At 34.7% G+C, this 26,633-nt stretch overlaps 1 protein-coding gene across 1 annotated transcript; it reads right to left on the minus strand.

Moving 5' to 3' along the window:
* Positions 1–4,737: 4,737 nt before the first annotated feature.
* On the minus strand, positions 4,738–26,423 carry LOC131158450 (subtilisin-like protease SBT3.9). Its single transcript, XM_058113321.1, has 12 exons — positions 26,230–26,423; positions 25,953–26,088; positions 18,206–18,297; positions 14,298–14,395; positions 14,053–14,211; positions 13,876–13,987; positions 12,918–13,461; positions 12,711–12,808; positions 12,376–12,618; positions 5,730–5,844; positions 5,461–5,650; positions 4,738–5,306 (listed from the first exon to the last, which is right to left on the minus strand). Exons 1-12 carry the CDS (start codon positions 26,421–26,423, stop codon positions 4,738–4,740), a joined length of 2,550 nt encoding a protein of 849 aa, XP_057969304.1.
* Positions 26,424–26,633: the final 210 nt, after the last annotated feature.

Raw genomic sequence — 26,633 nt, forward strand, 5'->3', positions numbered from 1 at the left:
TGGCTGGGGGTTGAGTTTTATTTAATGATGGTGAGCTAGGTTTCATTTAACGGCAGGTGGCCGGGTTTTATTAAATGACAGACTCTATATGAAATGAGATTTATACTACAACTTTTACTATTTAAATTAGATGATATGGTTTAAGAACCCTGAGGACCAGTTGAATTGTGAGCACGATACCATTGGTAGAGAATTATTTTGAGACCATGTGCGCCTACACTATACTGAGAGGTGTAAAGTGGTCTCCGACATTTAGCCTGCATAAGGATGAAGTACCTTTCCAAGGGGCTGAACCGGGAAGTGGTATGGTTAACGGACCTGCAACTTGGTTGTGGATGGGCTGATCCCCCTGGGCATAAGTCTAGCCTTCGGGACCCCAACCTGTACCATGGGGCAAGTAAATGGTATTTAGTCCTAGGGAGTGTCTTTGATGCATATATGCTAATTTATGTAAATGGTTTTATTATTTATTGAACTAGTTTATACGGAGAAAGTAAATGCATATTTTTCAACTGTAAAGGTGTGAGTATTTGTTTACTATTCAAAATGCATGTATGTTTATGGAGAGTAAACTCTCCGCCCGAGGGCTTGCTGAGGAAGGCAAGGACCCTGATAAGTATTAGTTGTAGTCATACTAGGTTGCATAATGTACTAGAGTAAAAGGGAGCTACTTGTATAGGCGTGTAATCTCCCTTATCCTAGGGAACTTTCGCTGATAAATAATTGTGTGTATGTGTGTGTGTGTGTATTGTCGGAGAATGATTTTATTACTATGGTTAATTAAAAACTGATGATACTTTGTATACATTAAAACTCATGTTGGCCACACACTGATATTAACTTAATGTGCCTTACTGAAAAAAGTGTCTCACCCCAATATACAAATCATTTTTCAGGACCATCTCAAGATCGAGCTTAGTGAGCTCTGGGGTGGGGTGATAGCTAGTTTTTGTGTGTCTGCAAGAACTCTAATTTTTTTTCGTTGTTATGTTTGATGTCCTCGGATGTGTGTTATGGTCTGTAATATATTTGAAGACCTTTGTTTATAAAAGTAGTTTAGAACTCTGGTAATGTATTTTGGAGAATGTATCATTTATTTTCGCAGTATTTATATAATGAATATGGTATCAGGAACACAGATGTCACTAAAGTAGCACCCCAGGCCCCACGTGGCGGGTCAGGGTGTTATATCACTTCCATTCCACGTCTTCACGGACACGGCTTAGCTTCCGAAAATTATCCTCAAACACGCACACTTCGACGCAGACATGAGTTCAATCACGTGGCCTCAAACAAATACGTGCATGGCTTCACGTATGTTTTTAATTTCAATTTTAATTTCCAAAATTTTTCCAGCAATATTAAAACACGAATGGTTGTAAATTTATGACAAAAATAGTATATTTATCTTGGGATTATAAAATGAGCTCGACGTTAAATATATTAAACATAATTGGGCATTTAATTAGAATTATAATCATGAATGCACGATTTTAAACACATAATTACACAACTTTGACACGTAATCATACCACTTACGAATACATTTGGAAACCCTTACCTTACACACAAATTATATAACATAAATCATATAATCATAAAACATAAAACATATATTTATAATGATAACCACACATTCAAATTATAAAATATGAAACATATAATCATAAACCATAAAACATGTATTTAATAATGATGATAACACACAAATTACACTTCGGACAACCCAAATTTGTAAATAAAACTACACGACGAAAAATGCTTACCGAAACATACTAATGTTTGTTAAAGTAATGGTATGAATGGCTGATTTGGGGGACAACGATACAAAATGCTTCAAACTCAGCAAGGGTTTAGTATGAATAGCTAATTAGGAGATGATAGTATGGAAGACCTCAATCTTAGTAAGTGTTTGTTATGAATAGATGATTGGGCGACGACGATACGAAACGTCTCAATCACAGTAAGTGTTTGCTATGAATGGCTTATTAGGGGACGGGGGAACGAAATGCCTCAATCTCAGCAAAGGTTTAATATGTATGCAAATCATGTGACTTGTAGTTTTTATGTATAAGGATTTTGAGCCGAATTATGAACTTAACAAGAAATATGTGCTATGAAATTGTATAGGTATGAGTATAGTTTAAAATTGTTATTTCATCTAAGTTAATTAAGGGTTGAATCATGTGTATATTTAAAACTCATTTGCCACACACTGATAGTAATCTATTCCGTCTTACAAAGAAGTGTTTCATCCCATGATTATCCAATATTTTTCAAATGCCTTGTGGAGTATAACAATGATCAGAGTAATACAGTAAAGCGTGGGTGGGATAGAAGGTCTTGTTTAGATTTGTTAATATTTTATTTGTATTGTGATGAGTTCAAAGCTTTACTGTGATATCCATTATTTGATAAGTTTAGATCTTGAATGTGATATTGGGATAGATTAGTATTCTAGTAATTAGCATTTGAGGACTTCTGCTGTCGTTATCAATGATTATTATAATATGAAATATTTAGTTTATTACAAGTGGTATCAGAGAAATTTGAACGAATTTTTTTGGGTCACTACAGTATATGAGTGTAAATACATGCTCTAACCTTTTTCAAGAAACTTTTCAAGAAAAATGCATATCAATGGATATATGCTTAAAGCTTACTTGAATACCCCCAAACTTTTCTCCAAAAATTTTTTCCAAATAAAAGAATAGGATAAGTTAGGGTTTTCTTTCTAAATGGCCGACCTTTGAAATATAAAAACATAAGTAGGCTCTCAAGTAGCATATATATATATATATATGCTCATGCCATGCTTGAATGAGAAAGAAAATTTCTCCAAAAATATTTTTTCAAGGGAAGAGTATGGGAGAAATTTGATCTTTGAAAACATGATAATATAAAAGACAAGGCCTTCAAGCAATGCACATATAAAAGATGATATATGCTCAAGCCTTATCAAATAAAACCTGCAAAAATATTTTTCTCAAAAATGATTTTCAAGAAGAGTAGGAGAAAATAGAAATTTAAAGCATAAAAGGGGTATAAAACAAGAGGGAGAATAAAAAGATGTTTAACATAAATTTCAAGGTGATTCTCCAACCTTCTCTAAGTGTTTTAGGTCCATATTTACAAGAAAAAACAAAATCTAGCCGTTAACCGACCGTTGGACATAAAAATATTATTTTCTTTTTAATTTTCTAGCCATTATATACCAAGAAATTCAAAATCCCAATTGGTCTGGTGGACTAGGACAAGGTCCGGTCGATTGGCCCTAGGGCGATTTCCATTTTACCAAGCTTCGGTCTATCGAGCTTAAGATCCGGTCGACTGGGCTTTGAAGGTCGATCGACTAGGCTTCGCACGTTCAAAATAGCACCGGTTGGCTATGCCTTTAAAATCTAGCCAAATACGCATGTCAGTCAACTAGGCTTCATATGCTTATGAGAGGTCGGTTGACTCGCCCTTTTGTAAAAGTGGTCATTTTGACACTCCAGTCATTTGGGCCTATTAGGCTGATTGACTAGGCCTTTTAGAAAACTTGATTTTGCCTTCTTTTTAAGTTCAAAACTTATTTAAACATTGTTTATAAGTTAGAAATTTTATGAAAAAAGTTTTTCAAGTTACTTCGAGATCTTAAGGTCAATCTTAGGTCATTGATGACCTTCAAATTAATTCATATGATATGCATGCACATTCAAACCTAATTATTATTACAACTTTAAAAATTAACAAAGTCTTCACACTTTGCTCTCTTGATGTCCCATGGAATACGCCGAGGTATGCTTGTTTAGGTGCTTTTACGACTTTCATTTTGCATCCATCACTTGTGCTTATAGAGATATAAACCTATTCAAATACTTAATGCACAAATGAGATTCTGTGGTTGTCATAATCAAAACAGGGATCGGACTAAAAAACTCAACATGTATGTATACACGTGTTTGTTGTGGTGCATAGTATTTACTTAATTAATCTTTTGTCATAGTGTCATTTTGTCAAAAGTTTGTGCATGTGCAAACCCCTATATTTAGGTGATAAGGAAATGTCTTCTATCTTGAAATGAGGGGTAATGTGCCTAGTTCAATCACCTTGAGCCAATTCGATGATTATATTAGACACTTGAACACATAGTTCAGTTGTATACAATTTTGTTTCTTATATTTTTCAAATACTCAAAATGAATTCAATGATGGAGCTTGAAAGTGGGGAAATGGAGTCCTTCGATTCTAGAGGTGAGAATAGCCTGTGCAATGGCTAGACTATTTAACATGAAGAGTTTGGTAAATTAAATAAACATGTAAGAGTCATGAGTCTTGATTGATTAAGTTTAAATGACAATCATAGATTAATCAGGTCTCGTTCATTGGATGAGTGTGTAAAGGGCTCTAATATCCTCCTCCGGCATAATTGTTACTCTTGAATCATATTTTAATTAGAGACAATAGTATGTGAAATTAGGACAAACATTGCCAATTGCACGATAAGTAATTTAGAAAATTATACGAGCTTATAATGAAAGACGACAAATATATAAGTCAGACAAAAGAAGAGATCCACCTTTGAGAGGAAGGATTCCCAAAGCAATAGATGAAGCACAAAATAAAGTAGAAAATAAAAAGAAGGCTAGGATATTTTAGCAAAGAACTAGCCAAAGCCATAAGAAAGTAAAGGGCCCCTAATAACTGGTAAAGATTATTTGATATAGAGATCATAGTTTATGACATATATTTTGTTTCATGTATCTGAAGAAGAGTCATAGATTACTGATCGAACGATTATTGATATCCTCACTGAGTGGCAACCATCTACCCAATACAAATTCCCAAATGAGAATTGTCCTTGAGCATTTTTTCTTGAGCAAAGTGTCACCTTGTATTTGAGCTTGTTTATTGCATGGTCAAATGAAAGAAATGACGGCTGTACTGCCACACTTATGCCAGGTGGAGCATCAAAGTATGCCGTGTAGAAAGATTTTACTTGCCCAACATTTGTGACTGTTCTTGATACAGTAACGCAATGCTTCAGCTCAGGAACAACAATAGATGGTAGATTAAGATTCAGGAGGAAGTTGGCGGTGTTTTGGCATTTGGCGTCAGATCCGGCGATCAGCTTGATTTCAGTATCATTGTAGCCGGAGGAACAGAGAAATTGGAGATAGTCCAAAGGTCCAGCATCATATATAAGACCGGGATCATGGGCTTTGTTAAGATTCACAAATCCAGCTCCAAAGTCAAACGGATCAGCTTGTTTGGATGGTAATGATTCAGCAATAGCACTTTGACCATATATATCCGTCAAAAAGGCTGTGAGAGAGAGAGAGAGAGAGAGAGAGAGAGAGCGAGAGAGAGAGAGAGAGAGAGAGAGAGAGAGAGAGAGAGAGAGAGAGAGAGAGAGAGAGTTGTATAATACATTTTGAATACAAGCAACTAGTACAAAAAACAAAAAGACAAATTCTACCAGTTGTGACAAGCGCAGACTTGATGGCAGAAGGGCTCCAAGTGGGATGAACTTCTTTTAAGATAGCAACAATGCCTGATATATGGGGAGCTGCCATGGATGTTCCTGACATAATATTAAATTCTGATTTTGGGGGACTAATAGGAGACCACGCAGCCAAGATATTAACCCCAGGAGCAGCAATGTCAGGCTGAACAAAATAATGTTTGAATAAGTTGGTATCAATGATCGGAAAACATAATAAAGCATTTAAGAAAAAACATTATTACCTTTAAGATGGTTGGATTAGGAGAACAAGGTCCTCGAGAAGAGAAGACTGCAACTTTTGGAGCAATTTGTTCTCCTAATTTTGTTATTGTAGGGCCAATCATGACCATAGGATTGCTATCGCAAGACGGAATCCATTAGAATATGGTGTGGTGATAATTGTCAAACAAAAAGAGTGTTGCATTGCATGATAGTAAGACAAAAGCAAGTTTTTTAGAGAGAAAATAAATCCCTTGATATGAAGTCTTTATATTCAATTGCTTGTACTCCTAATGCGAAGGAAGTTTATGAATTTTAGTCTTCTGAATTATATGCCAAATATTTTTATACAATGATATACTTGTGCTGCCGAAAATGAAATCTTAATTTGGTGGATGAGGTGGGCACTAAAGTCAATCCTATATAGTTTTGGATGAGGTGAGCACTAAACTCAAGTGCATGATTTAAAAAATATTGGCTTAATAATCAACTATATATAGCATCCTGCTAACAAGTTAGGATTGAAGACAACTTTTCCATATACCCAATCTCAAACAAGGGCAAAAATAAAATTAGATAAAATGAGTTAAGTAGGGAACAATATATATTTAACAATATATATCAAATAGTTTTGAAATTATTTGTATATAATTTTATTTTTTTAATTTTTCAAATAATTACAAAAAAAGTTATCCCAGATTTTAATTTCCTTTATATAGAAAAATCTGTTGGATTTCCCTCCTTGTGAGGCCCAACGCCTTGAAAAGGTTTATTGATATTAATATTTGTTGACTTCCGAGTGGAGCGAAATTTGGAGCATGTCTTCCATACTTGTCTTCCACTTACACTATCGAACCATGGAGCTTCTCTCAGACTGTGCATTGTGTGCACAAAACAACAATGTTACAACCCCTTTATTTATATATTCCACTTAGAAGCAAGTCGATTCTCTACCTAGTTTCATCACTATTTCGGGATTCCACGCACATAGCAATGCCTCACCAGTGCCTCACGCCAGCTTCCAGCTGGTTGTCTTCTCCTCTGTAGCAACCGGTCGGCTCCTACTCTTCTCTACTCCGGCTGTGTGTGTTATTATTAGCTTATTGGAATTTCTCTAATTATGCTACTTTGGTTGATTGTTTGGAGTTTTGTTGATAATATTTGGTGAGACTTTTTCATTTTGCTACATTTGTTATACACTGTTGTGTATTTGTAAGGCTTATGCCTTTTGTACCAACTTCGTACAAATTTGGTGATAGTGGATTTGGACTATCGTGCCCTGTGGATGTACCTCAACATTTGAGGGAACCACGTTAAATTTTGTGTCTTATTTTTATTTTGCATTACTCCTTTGATTTACTTGCGGGAATCGTTTCTTATATATTTTTTTCACCATGGAGGTACCTCAACATTTGAGGGAACCACATTAAATTTTATGTGTCTTATTTTTACTTATTATTTGCATTACTCCATTGATTTAATTGTAGGAATCATTTCATATATATATTTTTCCCAACAAGTGGTATCAGAGTCGTGTTATTTGGACTCATAAGGTTTGTGAAAATCATGGATGGTAATATTGGTCATATGATTAGCTTCAATGGAAGCAATTGGGTAACTTGGAAAACAAAAATATAACATATTTTATTTTGCAAAGATTTTGAAGGACTTATTGAGGGTTATAGCCGAAAGCCTAAAAACATGAGTAATGATGAGTGTAATAGGCTTAATAGAAAAGCCATTGCTGTCATTCGTCAATGGATTAATGACAGTGTTTTTCATCATGTTTCTACTAAAACTTCAACATATGAAATGGGGAAAAAATTGGAGGATCTTTACGATAGAAAGATAGCTACAAATAAAGCTTTTCTTTTTCTAAAATTGGTGAACTTGAAATATAAAGATGGTAGTCTTATTACTGAACATTTGAATGTGATGAAAAATATTATCAGTCAGCTTGCTACAATGAAAATAGTTTTTGATTATGAGTTGCAGGCCCTAATGTCTCTAAACTCTTTTATGGAAAGTTGGGAAATTTTGGTTGTGACAATTAGTAATTCGACTCCCAATAGAATTGTTACTATGAACCAAGTAACTATGAGCTTGTTGAATGAAAAAATTAAAAGAAAATCAGGTGGCTATTCTCATTTGGAGGCGCTTGTAATAGAAAATCGTGGAAGAGGTAGAAGCAAGAGTAGATCTCTCACCGTTATGATAAATCAAAAGGTCAGTCCAGCTTAACTTCGAAAAAAAATATTAAGTGCCACTATTGTCATAAAAAAAGGCATATGAAGCGGGAGTGTAAAAAATTGAAATTCAAGGAACAAAATAAAGAGAACTTTTTTTAGAAAAAGCATGAATACATAACTTCAATTGTATCTAATGGTGATCTTATGATTGTTTGTGATAAAAGTTGCATTAATTTGACAAGTTAAAAAACTTATTAGGTTATTGATTCTGGTGCATCATTCCATGTCACTTCTCGGTAAGATTTTTTCACATTCTATTCCAAAGGAAGTTATGGAGTTGTTCGAATGGGAAATGAAGGTTTGTCAAAAATTGTTGACCAACATGGGAAATGTTTGTTTGGAAACAAATTTAAGATGCAAGTTGGTGTTCAAAGATGTGAGACAAGTACCTAACATTCTGCCAAATTTGAAATCTACCTGAAAGCTTGATGACGAAGAGTTTGACAACCATTTTGGTGATGGAAAATGGAAGCGCGCAAAGGGTAATTTGGTGGTGGCTAATGGTAAGAAGACTAGTACACTTTACATGATGCAAGGTAATATTGGTAATGGTGTTGTGAATGCAATTAAGAATCACTCTTCTACCTATTTGTGGCATAAGTGGCTTGGGTACATGAGTGAAAAAGGAATGCAATTTTTGTTCAAAAAGAACTTCCTACCCAGGATGAAAGTTACTCCTCTTAAAGTTTGTGTTCATTGTTTGGTCGGTAAATAACATAAAGCTCCTTTTCGTACAAAGTTTGTTACTAAAAATCTAATATTTTAGATTTGATACATTCTGATGTATGTGATCCTTTGAAACTTAAATCTCATGGTGGTGCACTTTATTTTATCACCTTTATTGATGATTGTTTAAGAAAAGTTTGGGCTTATACTTTGAAAACTAAAGATCATGTTTTAGATGGGTCTAAACATTTTCAGGTCAAAGTTGAAAAGGAGACTCGAAAGAAGGAAAAATGTGTGCTTTCGGATAATGGTGGAGAGTGCATTGGTCCATTTGATGCACATTGTTATAGTCAAGGCATTAGACATCAAAATACTGTCAAGAAAACCCCTAAGAAAATGTAATTGCTGAACGGATGAATCACACCATACTTGAGAGAATGAGATGTATGCTCTCTCATGCGAAGTTGCCAAAATTATTTTGGGGTGAAGCAATGAGGACGGTAGTAGAATTGATTAATTTGTCTCCTTCAACTCTTATACTTGCCGAAGTTTCAAAAAAGGAAAAAAAAAATGGAAAGGTAAGGATGTCACTTATGATCACTTGAAAGTGTTTGGTTGTTGTGCATTTGTTCACATTCCAAAAGATGAAGGATCCAAACTCGATGACAAGACAATGCAATGTATTTTTCTTAGCTATGGGTATGGTGAATTTGGATATAAATTGTGGGATCCGGTTGAAAAGAAAGTTGTTAGAAGTCGGGATATTGTATTTTTTTGAAGATCAAACAATTGAAAATTTTGGCACGGTTGAGCAATCACAATCTAATGGGAATGTTTTTGTTGACTTAGAGTCACCTTCTCCACCTTTGGCACTAGATGAAAATATGGAAGATGTTCATCCACCTCTTGAAGATGTTGGAAATGATGAAATTCCTAGTGATGTTGAAGATGAAAATGAGGGGAAGCAACAAGTTCAAAAAAAACTCCATTGAGAAGATCTTCAAAAGAGCCAAGACCATCAACTGAATATCCATTAACTGATTATGTTACTCTAATGGATCATGGGGATCCCAAAAGCTATCAAGAAGGCATGAACCATGAAAGTAAAGTTGAATGGGTGGGGGCTATGCAAGAGGAAATAAAGTCTATAGTTGACAATCATACTTATGATTTGGTTAAACTTCCTACTGGAAAGAAAGTTTTGAAAAACAAATGGGTGTTTAGGTTGAAAAATGATGGAAAGAATCTTTGGTACAATGTTAGGCTTGTGGTAAAGGTTTTGGTCTGAAAAAGGGAATTGAATTTGATGAGATATTCTCACCAGTTGTGAAGATGTCATCTATTTGGGTTGTTCTTGGCTTGGAAACAAACTTGAATTTAGAAGTTGAGCAACTAGATATGAAAATCGCTTTCTTACATGGTGACTTTGAAAAGGAAATTTACATGTAACAACCGGAAGACTTCAAACAAAAAAGGAAAGGGAATTTAGTATGCAAATTAAAGAAAAGTTTGTATGGGTTGAAGCAAGCACCACGAAGATGGTACAAAAAATTTGATTCTTTTATGATTGATCATGGTTACATAAAAGCCTCTTCGGATGATTGCTTGTTTGTGAAAATGTTTTCAGATGGTACCTATATTATTCTCTTACTCTATGTTGATGATATGCTTGTTGTAGGACGACACCCCTTTAATATTGACAAGTTGAAGTTGGAGTTGAGCAAGTCGTTTGCTATAAAAAACTTGAGAGAGGAAAAACAAATTCTTGGTATAAGAATAGTTCATGATAGTGAAAAAGGACGAATTTGGTTGTCTCAAGAAAGGTACAATGAGAAAGTGCTTGAGAGGTTCAATATGGATAAAGCAAAACCTCGTTGGTTGCCCACTTTCTAGTCACTTCAAGTTTAGTACAAAACAAATTCCTACAAGTGAGAAAGACAAGGAAGAGGTAAAGAAAATTCATTATTCTTCGGCCATTGCTTCCTTAATGTATGCAATGGTTTGTACAAGATCATATTTAGCTCATGCCAATGGAGTTGTTAGTCGGTTTGTCTCTAATCCGGGAAAGGAGCATTGGTGAGTGGTAAAATGAATACTTCGATACCTTAAAGGCACTTCAAAGGTGTGTTTGTGCTTCGGAAATGGTAAATCTATGCTCCATGGATTTACGAATGTCGACATGGCTCTTGATGTTGATTCTAGAAAATCAACATCAGATTTTTTGATGACTTTTGCAGGAGGGAGTTGTGGCATGACAATCTAAATTACCGAAATGTGTTGCTCTATCTGCCATACAAAAGTCGAGTTTATTGCCATTACTGAAGCTTGCAAAGAATTGCTTTGGTTGAAGAGATTCTTGACAGAGTTGGGCATTGAACAAGAAATGTATGTTCTTTTTTGTGATAGCCTAAGTGTAATTCATTTGAGTAAGAATTCTATCTTCCATTAAAACTCAAAACATATTGATGTTAGATATCATTGGAATTGGGATATGTTGGATAAGAAATTGTTGGAACTTGACAAAATTCACACCGATGATAATGGTTTGGATATGATGACAAAAACATTTTCTAAGGACAAGCATGTGAAGTGTCGAGTTTTGGCCGGATTGGTGGAGTCGTCCCCACAAGTCAGGTGGGGGAGATTTTTTTGGTTTCCCACCTTGTGGGGCCCAATGCCTTGAAAATGTTTATTTGTATTAATATTTGTTGGCTTCCTAGTGGAGCAAACTCTAGAGCATGTCTTCCATGCTTGTCCTCCACTCACACTATCAAACCGTTGAGCTTTTCCCAAGCTATGCATTGTGCGCACAAAATACCAATGGAGCAGCCCCTTTATTTAGATATTCCACACACACAACAACGCCTCATCAGCGCCTCACGCCTGCTGCCAGCAGGTTGTCTTCTCCACTGCAGCAACTAGCTGCTGCTCTTCTCTACTCTAACTATGTGTGCTATTATCAGCTTATTGGAATTTCTCTAATTCTGCTACTTTGGTTGATTGTTTGGAGTTTTTTTCACAATATTTCATTAGACTTTTTTCATCTTGTTGCATTTTTTATACAATGTTGTGTATTTGTATGGCTTGTGCTTGTTGTACCCACTTTGTACAAATTTGGTGATAGTTGATTTGGACTGCCGTGCCCCATGGACGTACCTCAACATTTGATAGAATCACGTTAGATTTTGGGTGTCTTATTTTTATTTATTATTTGCATTACTCCATTGATTCACTTATGCGAATCGTTTCGTATATAATTTTTTCCCAACAAAATCAGAAAACATCTTTTCATATTATTTTTTCTAAATTTCCAACTCACACGCCGCACGTGGGAGCATGGAATATGAACTTACACTTTAATTTGTGAGGATTATATATATAGTTTCTTCTAAATCCACACAAACCCAAATTCAAACTCCCAAATTCAAACTCCCAAATTAATGATTTTAAATTTTATTTTATATAAATTTTGAAAAATTATAAGGCAAATTATCTTTTTTATTATTATTTTGAAATAAAAAATAAAAAAATAACAAATTATTTTGCACATGTACACAAACTCTTTTTTTTTTTTTTTTTTATTTATTATTATGGATTTTGAAAACATAAAAAAAAAAAAAAAAAAAAAAAGTTAAAAAATTTTATAATTCTTTGAAAAACTAAAAGTTAGAAAATGAAAAAATATTTTTCATAACTAAAGAGACCCTTAATTAATTTGATGTGTACTAATATCGCACATATTTTGTGCATTTACCTTGTTATCTTGATGTATCTCAACAATGATATTCCTATTATGTTGTCCACTTGAACAAATGGGATAACTGAATTCACTTCAGTAACAAGCTTGGATGGATATTGAGCAAAGATAACAGCAGCACCCTTGGCTTCCAATACAGCGCGTAAAGCAATCGGAGCTGAATTTTGATTATAGGCTTGAAAACAAAGAATTGCCTTTCCTTCTACTAATGTGGCATTCAAAGTTCCCACCTCACAATATCTGTCAAAACAAAAAATACATTTCTAAAACATAGACTAGGAGATCCATAAAGATTTTATATAGAAAATGAAGCACATAGAGAAGTTTATTACTTTGCATTGCCTTCATATGCATCAGAAGATGCGACGTCTTTTCCATTCACAAGGGGGTAAAACTTGTTCATTTTCTCCCCACTATAAATAGATTGACCCTTGAGCAAAAAAAGAATTTAGAAATTAATATCTGTACATTGTTAGAACAGATAAAAAAGAGTTGTATCCTGAGGAGGGTTCTATTAGCTCAGAGAAGTGTAATATTACCACCAATGTTTGGTTGTTTCCCAAGGTAATTTGAGTGAGGAAAGATCTATCAATTGTGCTGGCAGCAACAGTTATGAGCCACGGAGCATCGTTTATAACTTTTTGAGGAATGGGACCTGAATTCCCAGCAGAAGTAACTACGGTAATTCCATTTGCCACAGCATGGAACGAAGCAATAGCCATACCATCATCAGAATAATATGGAGCTGGAAACGATGTCCCAATCGAGATAGAAATCACATCCACCCCATCATAAATAGCGTCATCAAATGCAGCAAGGATATCTGCATCACCACAACCCCCTGAGGACCAACAGACTTTATAAACTGACAAATGAGCTAACGGAGCACCCCCTCTCGCTAGGCCCTGAGCTAACCCCATAAAACTTGCATTTTGTACGGGATTCCCTAATGCTGTAGAGGAGGTGTGAGTACCATGCCCATCTGCATCTCGAGGTGATAAGTACTCCTTTGTCTCGCTTCTATTCATCTTTCCAAACTCAGCTTCATATCCTTTGATATACCAGCGCGCACCAATAACTTTTCTGTTCACAATGTTCGGGCATTAATTATGTTCAAGAAATTATATATATATATATATATATATATATAAAGTATCTCAACAATAAATATAAGAACAAATTATATCTTATTAAAGGTAGAGAAAAATGTAGAAAATTCATTCTCGTGGAAAAGTAGTTTGAATACATCTCACCAAAATATCTTTTAATCCCTCACTGTCACTTGTGCTTTCATGGGTAGTTGCTAAGATTATGAATATCATATTGAGTTTTAGACAAGGTGATTCTTTATTCAATTGATCAAATGATGGCAAGCTACTAACAAATAAAGATGAAAAATTAATGATTTAATTTTGAAAACTAAATGTGACAAAAGAAAATGGCACGTAAGGATAAAAGGTGAAGCATAATTGAGAAGCTAAAATGCAATGAACTTACTTATTACAATGGGATTGGTTGAAGTCTTCCCCTTCTTGGCATGTTCCTTTCCATCGAGATGGAACTGCTCCCATGTTGTCATCTTTGAAGCTTTTGGATTCGGGCCATATTCCTATATTAAAATAATTAAAAACCTATGTAAAACGAATTCCCTCAAGCTATCTTTCCAACGCTCACCAGTATCTAAGAAGCCTACAATCACACCGTCGCCTTCATGACTCTTTTGTTTGTGTATTTCATTACTCACTTGTGGCTCTGATTGCAAAAAATCCCAACTTCTAGTAGTATGCAAAGAAAACATCTTACTAGGGAATACACGGACTACTCTTGGAAACCCTATATGGTTAGTGTGTTAGAGAGACAATGTGAATAAATATTATTCAAACTGAAGCAAGTAATTTGTAGGTTTGCTTTTATAACACCTGCTACTTGTTTGGCCTGGGATTTCGTTAAAACTGCAGCAAATCCAGAAAATCCATGCTTATAGCTATATAGAATTGAATCTTTGGCAGCTTCTTTGCTGTCATAGTCAAATTGAAAATAGTTACTTATTTTTCATAGTGATATTATAATTTAAGAAACATTTTATTTCTATGTTTAAAAAGGAAAAAATGAACATGCCAACAAAATGCATTGATTAATTCATGCAACTGTAATTCCTAATAGATAAATTCAACTAAGGTTAAATAAAATAAAAAGATAATTTTTTTTATTTAATAAGAGAAAATGATGTTTAACTTAGGTCAAGGGAGTATTAGTGCTGCCTTTTCCAACAAAACCACCTCCATGTCACAATAATATCCATCATAACAATTTTGATAACATGCATGTTTCTCCTTCCCAATGCAATAATCTCTTGAATCATTCTCTTTTTTTGGGTAATTAAAAACTTTAACCCGGATGAGGCTTTCAGACCCCTTAGGCAACAATTAAATTGAGAGGACATGATTGACACCACAACCTCTTCTTGATAAGTCAGGGGTCAGCCTTAGTGCAAAATCAAATCCGAGCTCTTTCTATTAGAGAAAATAATTTCTTTCTCAAGCTTTTACAAAATATTCGTGAAAAAATACTAAATTTTAACTTGATTCCACATCAATAATCATAAGTTCCATTTTTGCTTGATAATTAAGATGAACCGTTAGGAGGCATTTGGTTTATGGAATCAAAAGTATTCTTGTAGAATTACATATTTTTGTTTTGGAAATGACATTCTTAGAAATGGGATGTCTATTATTTCTTGCATATATTTTTGTTCTGTTTGTAAGATTTTAAAGGACGTACAAAAGATGCAACGTTTGGTTTAACATGGTATTCAAATAGACATTTTAATAACCCTTACAATTTTGCCTTGTGTAAAAATTATATATGCTTTGGAAAGGTTACAAATATATATAGAACAATTAGTTATTTCCACATAATTATATGGTAAGTAGACCTATAAAGACCTATAAGGAGAGTCTAGGTGGGTTACAACCCATCTTGCTAAATGTTATGGAAGCTAGAAGAGCAGTCAAGATGTCTCTATTAAGGGTCTAATAGAAGGCAAGGTTATCTAGGTTTTACTTCTGTTCATGCTTCAAATGATATCCAAGAGAGAAGATTATTATCGGGCCAAATCTATATGTTGCAACAACTTATTTCTAAATTCAAAGGTAGTGTTTTCAAGCTTCTAGAGTGTCTAACCACTCGCTAGATAAATTGCATTTTACTGCTTAAAAAACTAGTGAATATGCAATATCCTTTTAGATTTCTTGACAGTTGGATTAGGAATGATGAATTTCAAAAAATAGTCCTTGACTTTTGGAACATAATAATGAATGGTACTCCCATGTTCATCTTGACTTAAGGTCTTGAAAAAGAACTTGAAAAAGCTTTCAATGTGAAGAATTACTTAAATATATGTTATAAGAGGCAAGGTTGGAACTAGAGAAAGAGCAGAGTTCTATGCACTTATCGAATAAATGTCCAAAAGCAGTTTAAAATGGAATGAAAGAGTCAATTCAACATATTCTAATGAAGCGGAAATGCAACAAAAATCTAAGGCAAGATGGTTGAAGTTGGAAGAGAGGAACATTATTTTTTTTTCCATTTATAGTTAATGAGAGGGGTTAGTACTCAAGTTAAATTAGTGAAAAATATTGAAGGGGAGTTTTTTTTTGAGTTCCTATATGCTATACTGGGCATATATTGAAGTAAAAAGTAATCATTTTGAGAAGTATTTTGTGTACATTGTGATTTCCATAGTGAAATTTGTGTGTCATTGCTTCCGTGGATGTTGGCTTTACCGAACCACATAAATCTTTGTGTTGTTCTTATTCTGGTTTTGTGTTATTTACTTGTTGTTGTCTATTCCACTGTGCATCTTTGTTATTCGATCCATATCACAATAGATTGCAATTCCATTTTGAAATACTTTGTCATAAAAATGACTTTAAAAAATGTTGAGTGTTCAGGAAGGTGAAGGGTGCCCAAGAATGAAGACCAAGTTTTTTTCGTTTGTATTTTTTCTTTTTCATTTTGATGTTGTACTTGCAAAGCAAGAGGATGAATGTAACAAAAATCTTGTAGAAAAGCCTAGTAAATGAATCTTTGTTTTAGAGTGATGAGGTTGAGAGAGTCAAAATGAGAAAGATTGCTTAGGCCAAAACCTTGGAAAGCTCCTATGACTAATAACTAAAAAAAGAACTAAAACTAATTAAAAAGAAAGAACAATTTTGAAAACCACAAAATTTTGCTATATAATAATGCCTAGGAAAAATTGGGTGTCTAGGGTATCATGTACATCACGTTCTTGGAAATATTCAAAGACGTCATGAACCAAATACTGACTAAAGAGTTATATTATGTATATATATAAAGCTAAATTATGAAGATGGATAATAGGGAGGATAAGTTATAAATTGTTGATGCCAATATTTGAGGTCCATAGCCAACAATTTGGAGACCGAATTTGAAAAGAGACAAAAGAAAGAAGACTAGTCAATCGATCTTCCAATCAATCCATTTCATTTTTAAAGTCAAAAATGGAGTAGCTACTTTATTTATATTTTTTAAAAGGTAAAAAAATAGAGAAAAACTTCAATTACACATCACATTGCATTCATGCATCACATACAAATATATAACATGCTTAAATTAATTGATCATGCATGACAATGAAAAAAAAAAAAGGAAAAAAAAAAAAAGAAAAAAAGACAAAGGTAGCAAAGTACCTAAATTCGACCAATGGATATGGTACTAGGAAAATGGAAAGAATCAGTCAAAATGTGGTGAGAAAGTGAAAGAAAATTAAAGAGAATGGAAAGAGTGAACATAGGATGAATTGATGTGTGAAGACAGATTGGATTTACTTCTATCTTTCTGTAGCCAAAATACACATCCTTTAGAACCTTTACCACTCTTGTGCATGCCCAGAAAAGTCTCATGGCATGTCTATCTATTGAAAAGCAATGGAAGATAAATGTAGGAAAAATGGTTCAAAATTTTAATTTTAAAAAAATCAATAGCTACCTCATGTCAGACAAGGTCGTTAACCTTGTCCTAACCATTGACATGTATCAACGATTAAAAACATGGGGCAAACCCAAGAATGCCAACAAATCAAAAGAGACAAGTATTTTTCAAAAATTGCAAAGACCGATTACCGCCTTTGAAGGACCAATCGGCCGCTTTGCAAGTTGAGGCCAACTATTTCTTGCATGCACATGCAACCTCATATGGGAAGAGGATATCAATCGACCACTTACCAATGGTCATTCAATCGCCTATAAAAAAAGAAAAAAAAATAAGAAAAAAATTATACTTCTACTCTTTTATCTCTGAAAATTTAAATAGCGCAACAGATACTAACCTCTCCTTAGGTTAAATTGTTTTTTAGCTTCATTAATCTTCTCAATTATAACTTAGTTTAGGGTCTTATACTTCTTAATTAATAAGACATCTTTTTGCCATATTAAGATTTAAAATGAAATTTTCTTATTTTTCTTTAAAAATACGACCCAAATGTACATTTTTAATATAAATTCTCAAAACCCATAATCATTGTGGTTTGGGCAAATGATCATGAGGAGAAACTCCTATAATTGATTCACATAAATTAAAAATAATGGTTCACAAGAATTCCTATAACTTTGGTGTGATCACTATACTAAGTTTCCTAAACTCGATTCCAAATTGTTTTGGACTAACGACCTTTAAATTCTATATTGTTGATAAGGTTCTACCCAAATAATAAAGAAATAATGTAATTGAATATGCATGTATACATCCACGTAAATATGCACAAACATATGATTAATCCATGTAAATATTTAATTAAAGATAAAACCTTCCTAGCAAATTTGTGAGAAGCTCATAATGTGAGTCTTCAATATGTTGGGGTGTATGATGAGTTGAGTCTCCCATATACACAATGTAAACCTATGAAATCCAAGTAAAAATAAAGTAAAATTAGACAAATTTACTATTAAACTTGAAATTAAAAGAAAAATGAAGCACACACCTTGCTTGGTTGGGCAAGTAGAATAGATAGCTTTTGTAAAGTAAGAACAAGAAATACAATGCTATGCATCCTTGAAGAAACCAAAGATAGAAACAAGAGGACGATATAGGTTCATATTTCGTAATGTAGGCAACCCAATTTATAGTGATAGGTGGAGACTACATGCGATAATTAATTTGAGAATAGTAGTTAGAAGTTAATTTACGAAATTAACATATTGCTATTCCTGAAAATTTTAGTCAACAATTCCATGACTTTTCACCAAAATATAAGGAATTAAGTTCTCGGGAATTTCATGTCACGAGTTATTTGCAAATTTAATTATTCTATTACAACTATTTATTATTTATAATTGTTTATTTTTTGTTCAAAATATGACTCCCATAGCAAATGTTTCTTCCTTTCAACAAATATTTTATTTTTAAAAAATACTACAATTGGATGGGGAGGCAAAGAATAGGATCACGAATGTTGGAAAAAACAAAAACTAGGAAAAAATAGATGTCTACATTTTATGAGGAAAAAATAGATGTCTACAATGTAAACTTTAGCTTTAGATACTATTGCTTTATTCAATCTTTTTGTTCTTTTCATAGATGTCTACATTTTATGAGGAAAAAAAATGCGACTCTAGGTGCAGAGGACGCTGATTCTTAGGTTTCGTGTTGCACCAAGGGGTCCGAATGGCTTGTTGGTGGCTGGAGTTCCTATGTAATAAAAAAAGATGTGACCCTAACCCCATTGAATGATCAACACTAAGAAAATCCAATTTAAGATGATTGTCTTGATTGAGATTACATAATCAAATCATACACTAAAAACACAAATTTAGGATACTTGAAGAAGCATACTATGAGAATGAATTGGTCTACATTGTGATTTGCCAATTTTTCTTTTTCTAATATCAATTTTCAGTTGTTTTTGAAAAATCTAAATGTCAATTATATGTTTTTTGTAATTTTGGCAACCTATAGCCGGGGTAACTTTTTAATTGATCCTTCATTTTATACGTAATTAACAATTAAAATTAAAACAAAATTACTATATGCAATTACAATTAAAATAAAAAAAATATCCAAAATATTGAAAAATGTTATTACTGTTTTTCAAATTCCATGACTTTAAGATTGCTCTTGTAGCACTAAAAAGTGATAATATTTGAGCAAAATAACTATAATAATTTCTGTATTTAATATAGTATTTTGATATATATTTTTCATGACTTACCATATTTTTTAATAATTATTTGATTCAAAAACTTAAATGGGCATTTTTCAAATAATTTTTTTAAATCTGTATTATTTTTATAAATATTAGTAAACGAGTTGCTATTTTTAAAATTTATTTTTTATTTTTGGATGTTAATTTTCTTTTTAAGTTTTCAAATTTATAATTTCTTTTACAGTAATTCAAATGACTGCTTTGTTGCCCAACACTGAAAAAATTGCATTTTCAAAATATGCAATTTTGAAATAACGCAATGAAGATGTTAATTCCTTCTTCCCTCTTAAATGTACTCTTGATCATTACAAAAAAAATTAAAAAATTAAAATAAAAATAAAACCTAGATTTATAATGCTAGAGTATTTGAATTGGACTATGGTTTATAGGACTAGACTAGATTGGACTCTACTAAATTAGATTGGTTAAGATTATTATTCTATCTCATGTTTGAATTAGGACTCTTACTAAAGGCATTAATTATTTAAAAGACTAAAATATCCCTAACAAAAATACATATAAAAATTAATTATTGGCGATCTTATGTAAATTGTATGTTGTAATAGAAGAACAATATCATCTAACACTTCTTATGGGTATAAGAGTTATAGATTGATTCATTACAAAGGGAGGAGAATGTAATGTTGAAAGATGTGTAGATTATGTCAGAGTTATTGATTTATTTTCATAAATCTATCAATTTGTTTTTAAGACAAATACAATGAATCGGAAAATTTGAAGTCATAGTTTCTCGGCTTAGGATTAGGGAGACTATTGAAAGTTTGAAAAATTTTCACCTGTTGTTGTGTCTCCTCTTATTCTTATTTTTCTTTCTTTTAAAAAAAAATATTTTTTCACTTTTATAAACTTTCAATATATCAAGCTTTAGTGCTACCAATCCATCAAGAAGTCAAAATTTTGTAGTTTTCTTTAACAAATCATGTCCCCTCTTTATATTATTTTATTTTTATAAATCTACAATACATGAGGCATTATGCTTATCTTATACTAATATAATAAATTTCTAAAATTTATTTAAAAAGTGAGTGAAAATTTATCATGTAGAGCTCCAAGTAGATGCAATGAATGTTCTTACATATAATAATTAAACATGAGATTTTTATTTATTTATTTATTTATTTATTTTAGAATCCTTATTTTTTATTCCCTTGAAATAATAAAAAGGAATCAAATTCCAAGTCATAACTATCGGTGTTTAAGAAAAGAATAACCTTTTTAAAAGCATATTAAATATACAAAAACAAATTACTATACCTCTTGTTTATTAAATATTTAAAATATTAGGCTTTATATAAATCTTGATTTGCAAGTGCATGCATGGAGGCAAAAAACATAGCAAAGTAAAGGGAGGAACCAATGGTGAAAGTAGGCTTTGAAAAAGTATCTGTCGCGACGTTCCCAAGCGGAACGAAGCGAATGAAAAGTGAATTTTAAATTTTCATGAAAAATTGTGTAATGGAGTCGCCACTAACCTTTTAGTGTGGTTAGAACACTTCATTACTATCCAATTAATGGTAGAATCGGTCTGCATTACCAGAGACAGGTTCGAGAGTACGGTTATGCAAGGGGAAGGTCTTCACACCCCCTACGCGCCCATTCTTATGTGTCGTGACGTCTCGGACCCGGCCCAGAGAACCAATCTCTGGTTTAAAAATGGGTTCGGCTTGCAAACTGGGAAAGATGAATGTGTATTTTGAAAATGTGAATTTTCGTGGAAAACGATGTGTGGTGGAGTCGCCACTAACCTTTTGAAGTGTGGTTAGAATACTTGATTGCTACCCTGTTAAAGGTAGAATCAGTCAGCGTCACTAAAGTCGGGCTCGGGAGTATGGTTACACAAGGGGAAGGTATTAGCACCCCCTACACGCCCGTTCTTACGAACGGTACCAGATTAATAAAGAGTTTTCCCGAAATAAATGTAATAAGTCTTTAAAGATTACTCCCTTTCAAAAGTCAAAAAAATGAAAATACTATATAGGTATTCCCTCAGAACCAGGGCAATCCAATACCCCGAAGAGCCAATGCTCTTAGTCGCAATCATCGGGAAGTAAAATTGAAAATAGGATACAAAATACGCTCCCGAGAGTTTTGAAATCTATAGGTTTTTCTAAGTAGGAAATATACTATTCCGGGAGTTTTTGAAATTTGTTCGGGATTTGGAATGATTTTTTTGTGCATAAAAAGATATTTTTGTGATTTTTCCTAAGTGTGAAAATGACTTTTGTGATTTCTGTGATTTTTCCCGAACTTTCAAAATAACACAAATAAAATTAGTTGAAATCAAAATGTGAAAGTATTTTTGGGATTTTTGAAAATTTTATGATTTTTGGGAATTTTTCGGATATAATAATAGTATACAAGCGAAATGGGGAAAACTGGGGTGAACCGGTCCCGGAATGGTGAACCAGTCAAACATTGACCGGCTTGAGGGAAAACCAGCTTAAGGTCTTGGTTGAGACCATTGATTTTTTGGGGTTTTCCAATGTTCTTCCGAATACAATAGAATTTTAGACAACAATCATGAAAGTCATAGTTTTAAAGATATGACTTTAGAATATATTTTTGAAAATCTTGAATGTAGGGAAACAGATCTAACCTTAGCCAAACATGTTGGAACTTTCTTGGATTTTCTTCAAAAATTTTCAAATGTAAATAAGTTTAAAAGCCTTAAAAATTTTAGAATTTTCTTTGAAAATTTTTCTGAATTTTTGTGTCTTTTATGAATTTTTTTTCTTTTTTTGTTTTTGTTTTCATGGGTTAAAAGGAAGCTATTTAAAGTAAAAAAAAAAAAAAGTGAAATAAAATCAAATAAACCAATAGAGGCCGATTAGGGAAAGGGGGGCGGAGATGTAACATAGGAAGAGAAAGTTCATTGGTTTTACCTATCGTCTTTTTCTCCTCCGGTCTTCCTCTCCTGTATGTGAATCCGAAGGGGTTAGTCTACAGCGCCTTCCTGAGGGTTGTTCATGAGCTCCGACTCGAGGAACTAGGGAGTACCTTCTTCAAATGGAATGACCCGGCACCAGCAGGAAACGGGATCAATCGACCACTTGATCTTCTTTCGTTCTCCTCTGCTCTGGTCTTCTTTTCCTGTTGGTGAGTCTACTAGGGCCACTCTACAGCGTCTTCCCGAGAGTTGTTCTTGAGTTCTGACTCGACGCACTACGGAGTGCCTTCTTCAAATGGGGTGACTCAGCATCGGTAGGAAACGGGATCAGTCAACCTCTTGATCATCACTCAGAAAAACTAGCTTCCCAAACTTATAATAGAAAACTTCAATATTTGAAATCTTCTCCTTACCACCACCAAGAACTCTCTCTTTGTGCTTGCAATGAGAGGGCTATTTATAGGCTTAACATGGGGCAAGCATAGGAAAGAAGACATAAGGGAGTGATGATGGGGGGAACCAAGTATGGGGGGAAGAATGATGAAGGGAAAATAGCATGGGAAGAATGGTAAAAGGAGATAACATGACATGTGGTGAGTGATGATGGGGGGAACAAAGTATGAGATGAAGAATGATGAGGGGAATATAGTATGGGAAGAATGATAAAGGGAGGAAACATGACATGTGATAAATGATGATGGGGGTTCAAAGCATGGGATGAAGAATGATGAAGGGAATATAGTATGGGAAGAATGATAAAGGGAGGAAACATGACATGTGGTGAGTGATGATGGGGGGACAAGGTATGGGATGAAGAATGATGAGGGGAATATAGTATGGGAAGAATGATAAAGGGAGGAAACATGACATGTGGTGAGTGATGATGGGGGGACAAAGCATGGGATGAAGAACAATGAAGGGAATATAGTATGGGAAGAATGATAAAGGGAGGAAACATAACATGTGGTGAGTGATGATAGGGGGACAAAATATGAGATGAAGAATGATGAGGGGAATATAGTATGAGAAGAATGGTAAAGGGAGGAAACATGACATGCAGTGAGTGATGATGGGGGGACAAAGTATGGGATGAAGGATGATGAAAGGAATATAGTATGGGAAGAATGATAAAGGGAGGAAACATGACATGTGGTAAGTGATGATGGGAGAACAAAGTATGGGATGAAGAATGATGAGGGGAATATAGTATGGGAAGAATGATAAAGGGAGGAAACATGACATGTGGTGAGTGATGATGGGGGGACAAAGTATGAGATGAAGGATGATGAAGGGAATATAGTATGGGAAGAATGATAAAGGGAGGAAATATGACATGTGGTGAATGATGATAGGGGGACAAAGTATGCTTGCATTTGACAAATTAAAATAAATAAATAATAATAATAATAATAATAATAATAATAACATGAGGGTTCTAGAAGCTGTGCAGAGCCCATCGGACATGTGTGGGGCCCACATGCCATGTGGGGTCCACAAGCCGTTTGAGGGTTACAGGAACCCGAGTTAGCAGGTGCAAGCATGCCAAAAGAGGTAACGTGCATCGGACGTAGGGATCCGAGCTAGCGTACCAGAGGGGATAACGTGCGTCAGATGTAGAAATCTGAGCTAGCGTACCAGAGGGGGTAACGTGCATCGGATGTAGGAATCCAGGTTAGCGTACCAAATGGGGTAACGTGCATCGGATGTAGGAATCCGAGCTAGCGTACCAAGGGGTAACGTGCATCGGATGTAGGAATCCGAGCTAGCGTACTAGGAGAAGTGGGGCCCAAAAACCGTGTGGGGCCCAATGGAGATATGTGGGGCCCACAAGCAATGTGGGGTCCACGAGCCATTTAAGGGTTATAGGAACCCGAGCCAGCAGGCACAAGCATGCTAAAGGAGGTAACGTGCATCGGATGTAGGAATCCGAGCTAGCGTACCAGAGTGGGTAACATGCACCGGATGTAGGAACTCGAGCTAGCGTACTAAGTAGTAACGTGGATCGGATGTAGGGATCTAGGCTAGCGTACCAGATGGGGTAACGTGCATCGGATGTAGGAATCCGAGCTAGCGTACTAGGGGGTAATGTGCATCGGATGTAGGAATCCGAGCTAGCGTGCCAGGGGGTAACGTGCATCGGATGTAGGAATCCGAGCTAGCATACCAAGAGAAGTGGGGCCCAAAAATCGTGTGGGGTCCAATGGAGATATGTGGGGCCCACAAGCAATGTGGGGTCCATAAGCCATTTAAGGGTTATAGGAACCCGAGCCAGCAAGCACAAGCATGCTAAAGAAGGTAACGTGCATCGGATGTAGGAATCCGAGTTAGCGTACCAGAGCGGGTAACGTGCACCGGATGTAGGAACCCGAGCTAGCGTACCAGGGAGTAACGTGCATCGGATGTAGGAATCCGAGTTAGCGTACCAAATGGGGTAACGTGCATCGGATGTAGGAATCCGAGTTAGCGTACCAAGGGGTAACGTGCATCAGATGTAGGAATCCGAGTTAGCGTACTAGGGTGTAACAGGAATCAGATCTAGGAATCCGAGTTAGCGTACCAGATGGGATAACGAGCATTGGATGTAGGAATCCGAGCTAGCGTACCAGGAGATGTGGGGCCCACAACACATGTGGGACCCAATGGAAATATGTGGGGTGTAGACACCCTATTTTTGCCCTAGCCAAATAGAACAAGGGGTCTCCTCTTATTATTTTCTTATTATTATTATTTTATTATTATTATTTTCCTATATTATTAGTACTTTACTATTATTTTGCTTGTGTTTTTATTATCATTATTATCATTATTTTTCATTTTTTATTATTATTACTAGTACGTTTATTTTTACTTTACTATAATTACTTTTATTTTTCATTTATTTTATTATTTTTTATATATTATTTATTATTTATTATTATTATTATTTATTATTATTATTATTATTATTATTTTTAGTAATGTTATCATTATTATTATTATTATTATTTATTACTTTTAATAATAGTATTATTACTTTATTTATTAATATTAATATTATTATGATTATTATTTTTTTTTTGTCTTCATTTTTATTTTTACTATAATTATTTATTATTATTTACTATTAGTAGTAGTATTATTATTATTTATTACTATTATTAACTTATGAATGTTATTACTATAATAATTATTATTATTATTAATATTATTTCCTTTTTCATTATTATCAAAAGCATAAAAAATCAAATAAAATAAAATCAAGAAAGGAATTTTTTCTTTAGGGTTTTCAAAAAAACTTTTTATATAAGGAGACAACTCTTATTCTCTCCGAGGGGGCGGTGAGCGCACAGGAGGCCGGAAAAACTAAAAAAAAAAAAGAAGGGGCTCCTTTCTTCTTCTCCTCCTTTCTTCTTCTTCTCCTTCTTGAGTGTCACGCACCAACCCTTCCTGCTCCTACTCCCTTACTCTTTCTCTCTCCCTGCTCTTTCTCTCAATTCTCTTATCTCTCCCACTCCCTCTGTCTTCTCTCCCTCGGATTCCAGCCCACCAACTCCCCTCCGCAGCAGCCGAGACCAGCCACAGCAACTGTGCGAGACCCAAGCTACAACCAAAGGCCACCACAACAGCCACAGGAGAAGGACCTCTGCAACTCTCCTGCTTCGACAACCACCACGAATCTCAGCCTCCTACCGAGACCATTCTCGGCTCTTTTCACGCCGCCAGCAGCAGCGGCCACCAGCACCAGCTCCAGCTCCAGCCGAGGCTGTCTCCGGCCTCTCCAGCAGCCACGGCCAGCCACCACCCAGCAGAGCCACTCTTGCAGCAGCCGTGAACTCCCCCTACAACTCCGGCGAACCAGCAGCTCCTCGGCCAGCCCCTGTTCCTGCAACCGGCGCCATCGCCGACGCCCCCACCATTCGCCGTTTCCGTTGTCATCGCCTCACTGTTCACGGCCAGCCGTCCTCCAGATCTGCCAGCCGAGTAAACCTGCTCTCTCCCTCAGCCTCCCTCTGTAAGTCCCCCTGCAGGCAGACCACAAACACACCTGCACTCCATCACCTGCTGCACACACACACGACTACCATCAGCACGTACACACACACTCACATACACTATATACATAGAATTGTTTATTAGGTTATATTT

This window comes from Malania oleifera, chromosome 6 (genome assembly GCF_029873635.1).
Source record: "Malania oleifera isolate guangnan ecotype guangnan chromosome 6, ASM2987363v1, whole genome shotgun sequence".
Lineage (NCBI taxonomy): Eukaryota > Viridiplantae > Streptophyta > Magnoliopsida > Santalales > Ximeniaceae > Malania > Malania oleifera.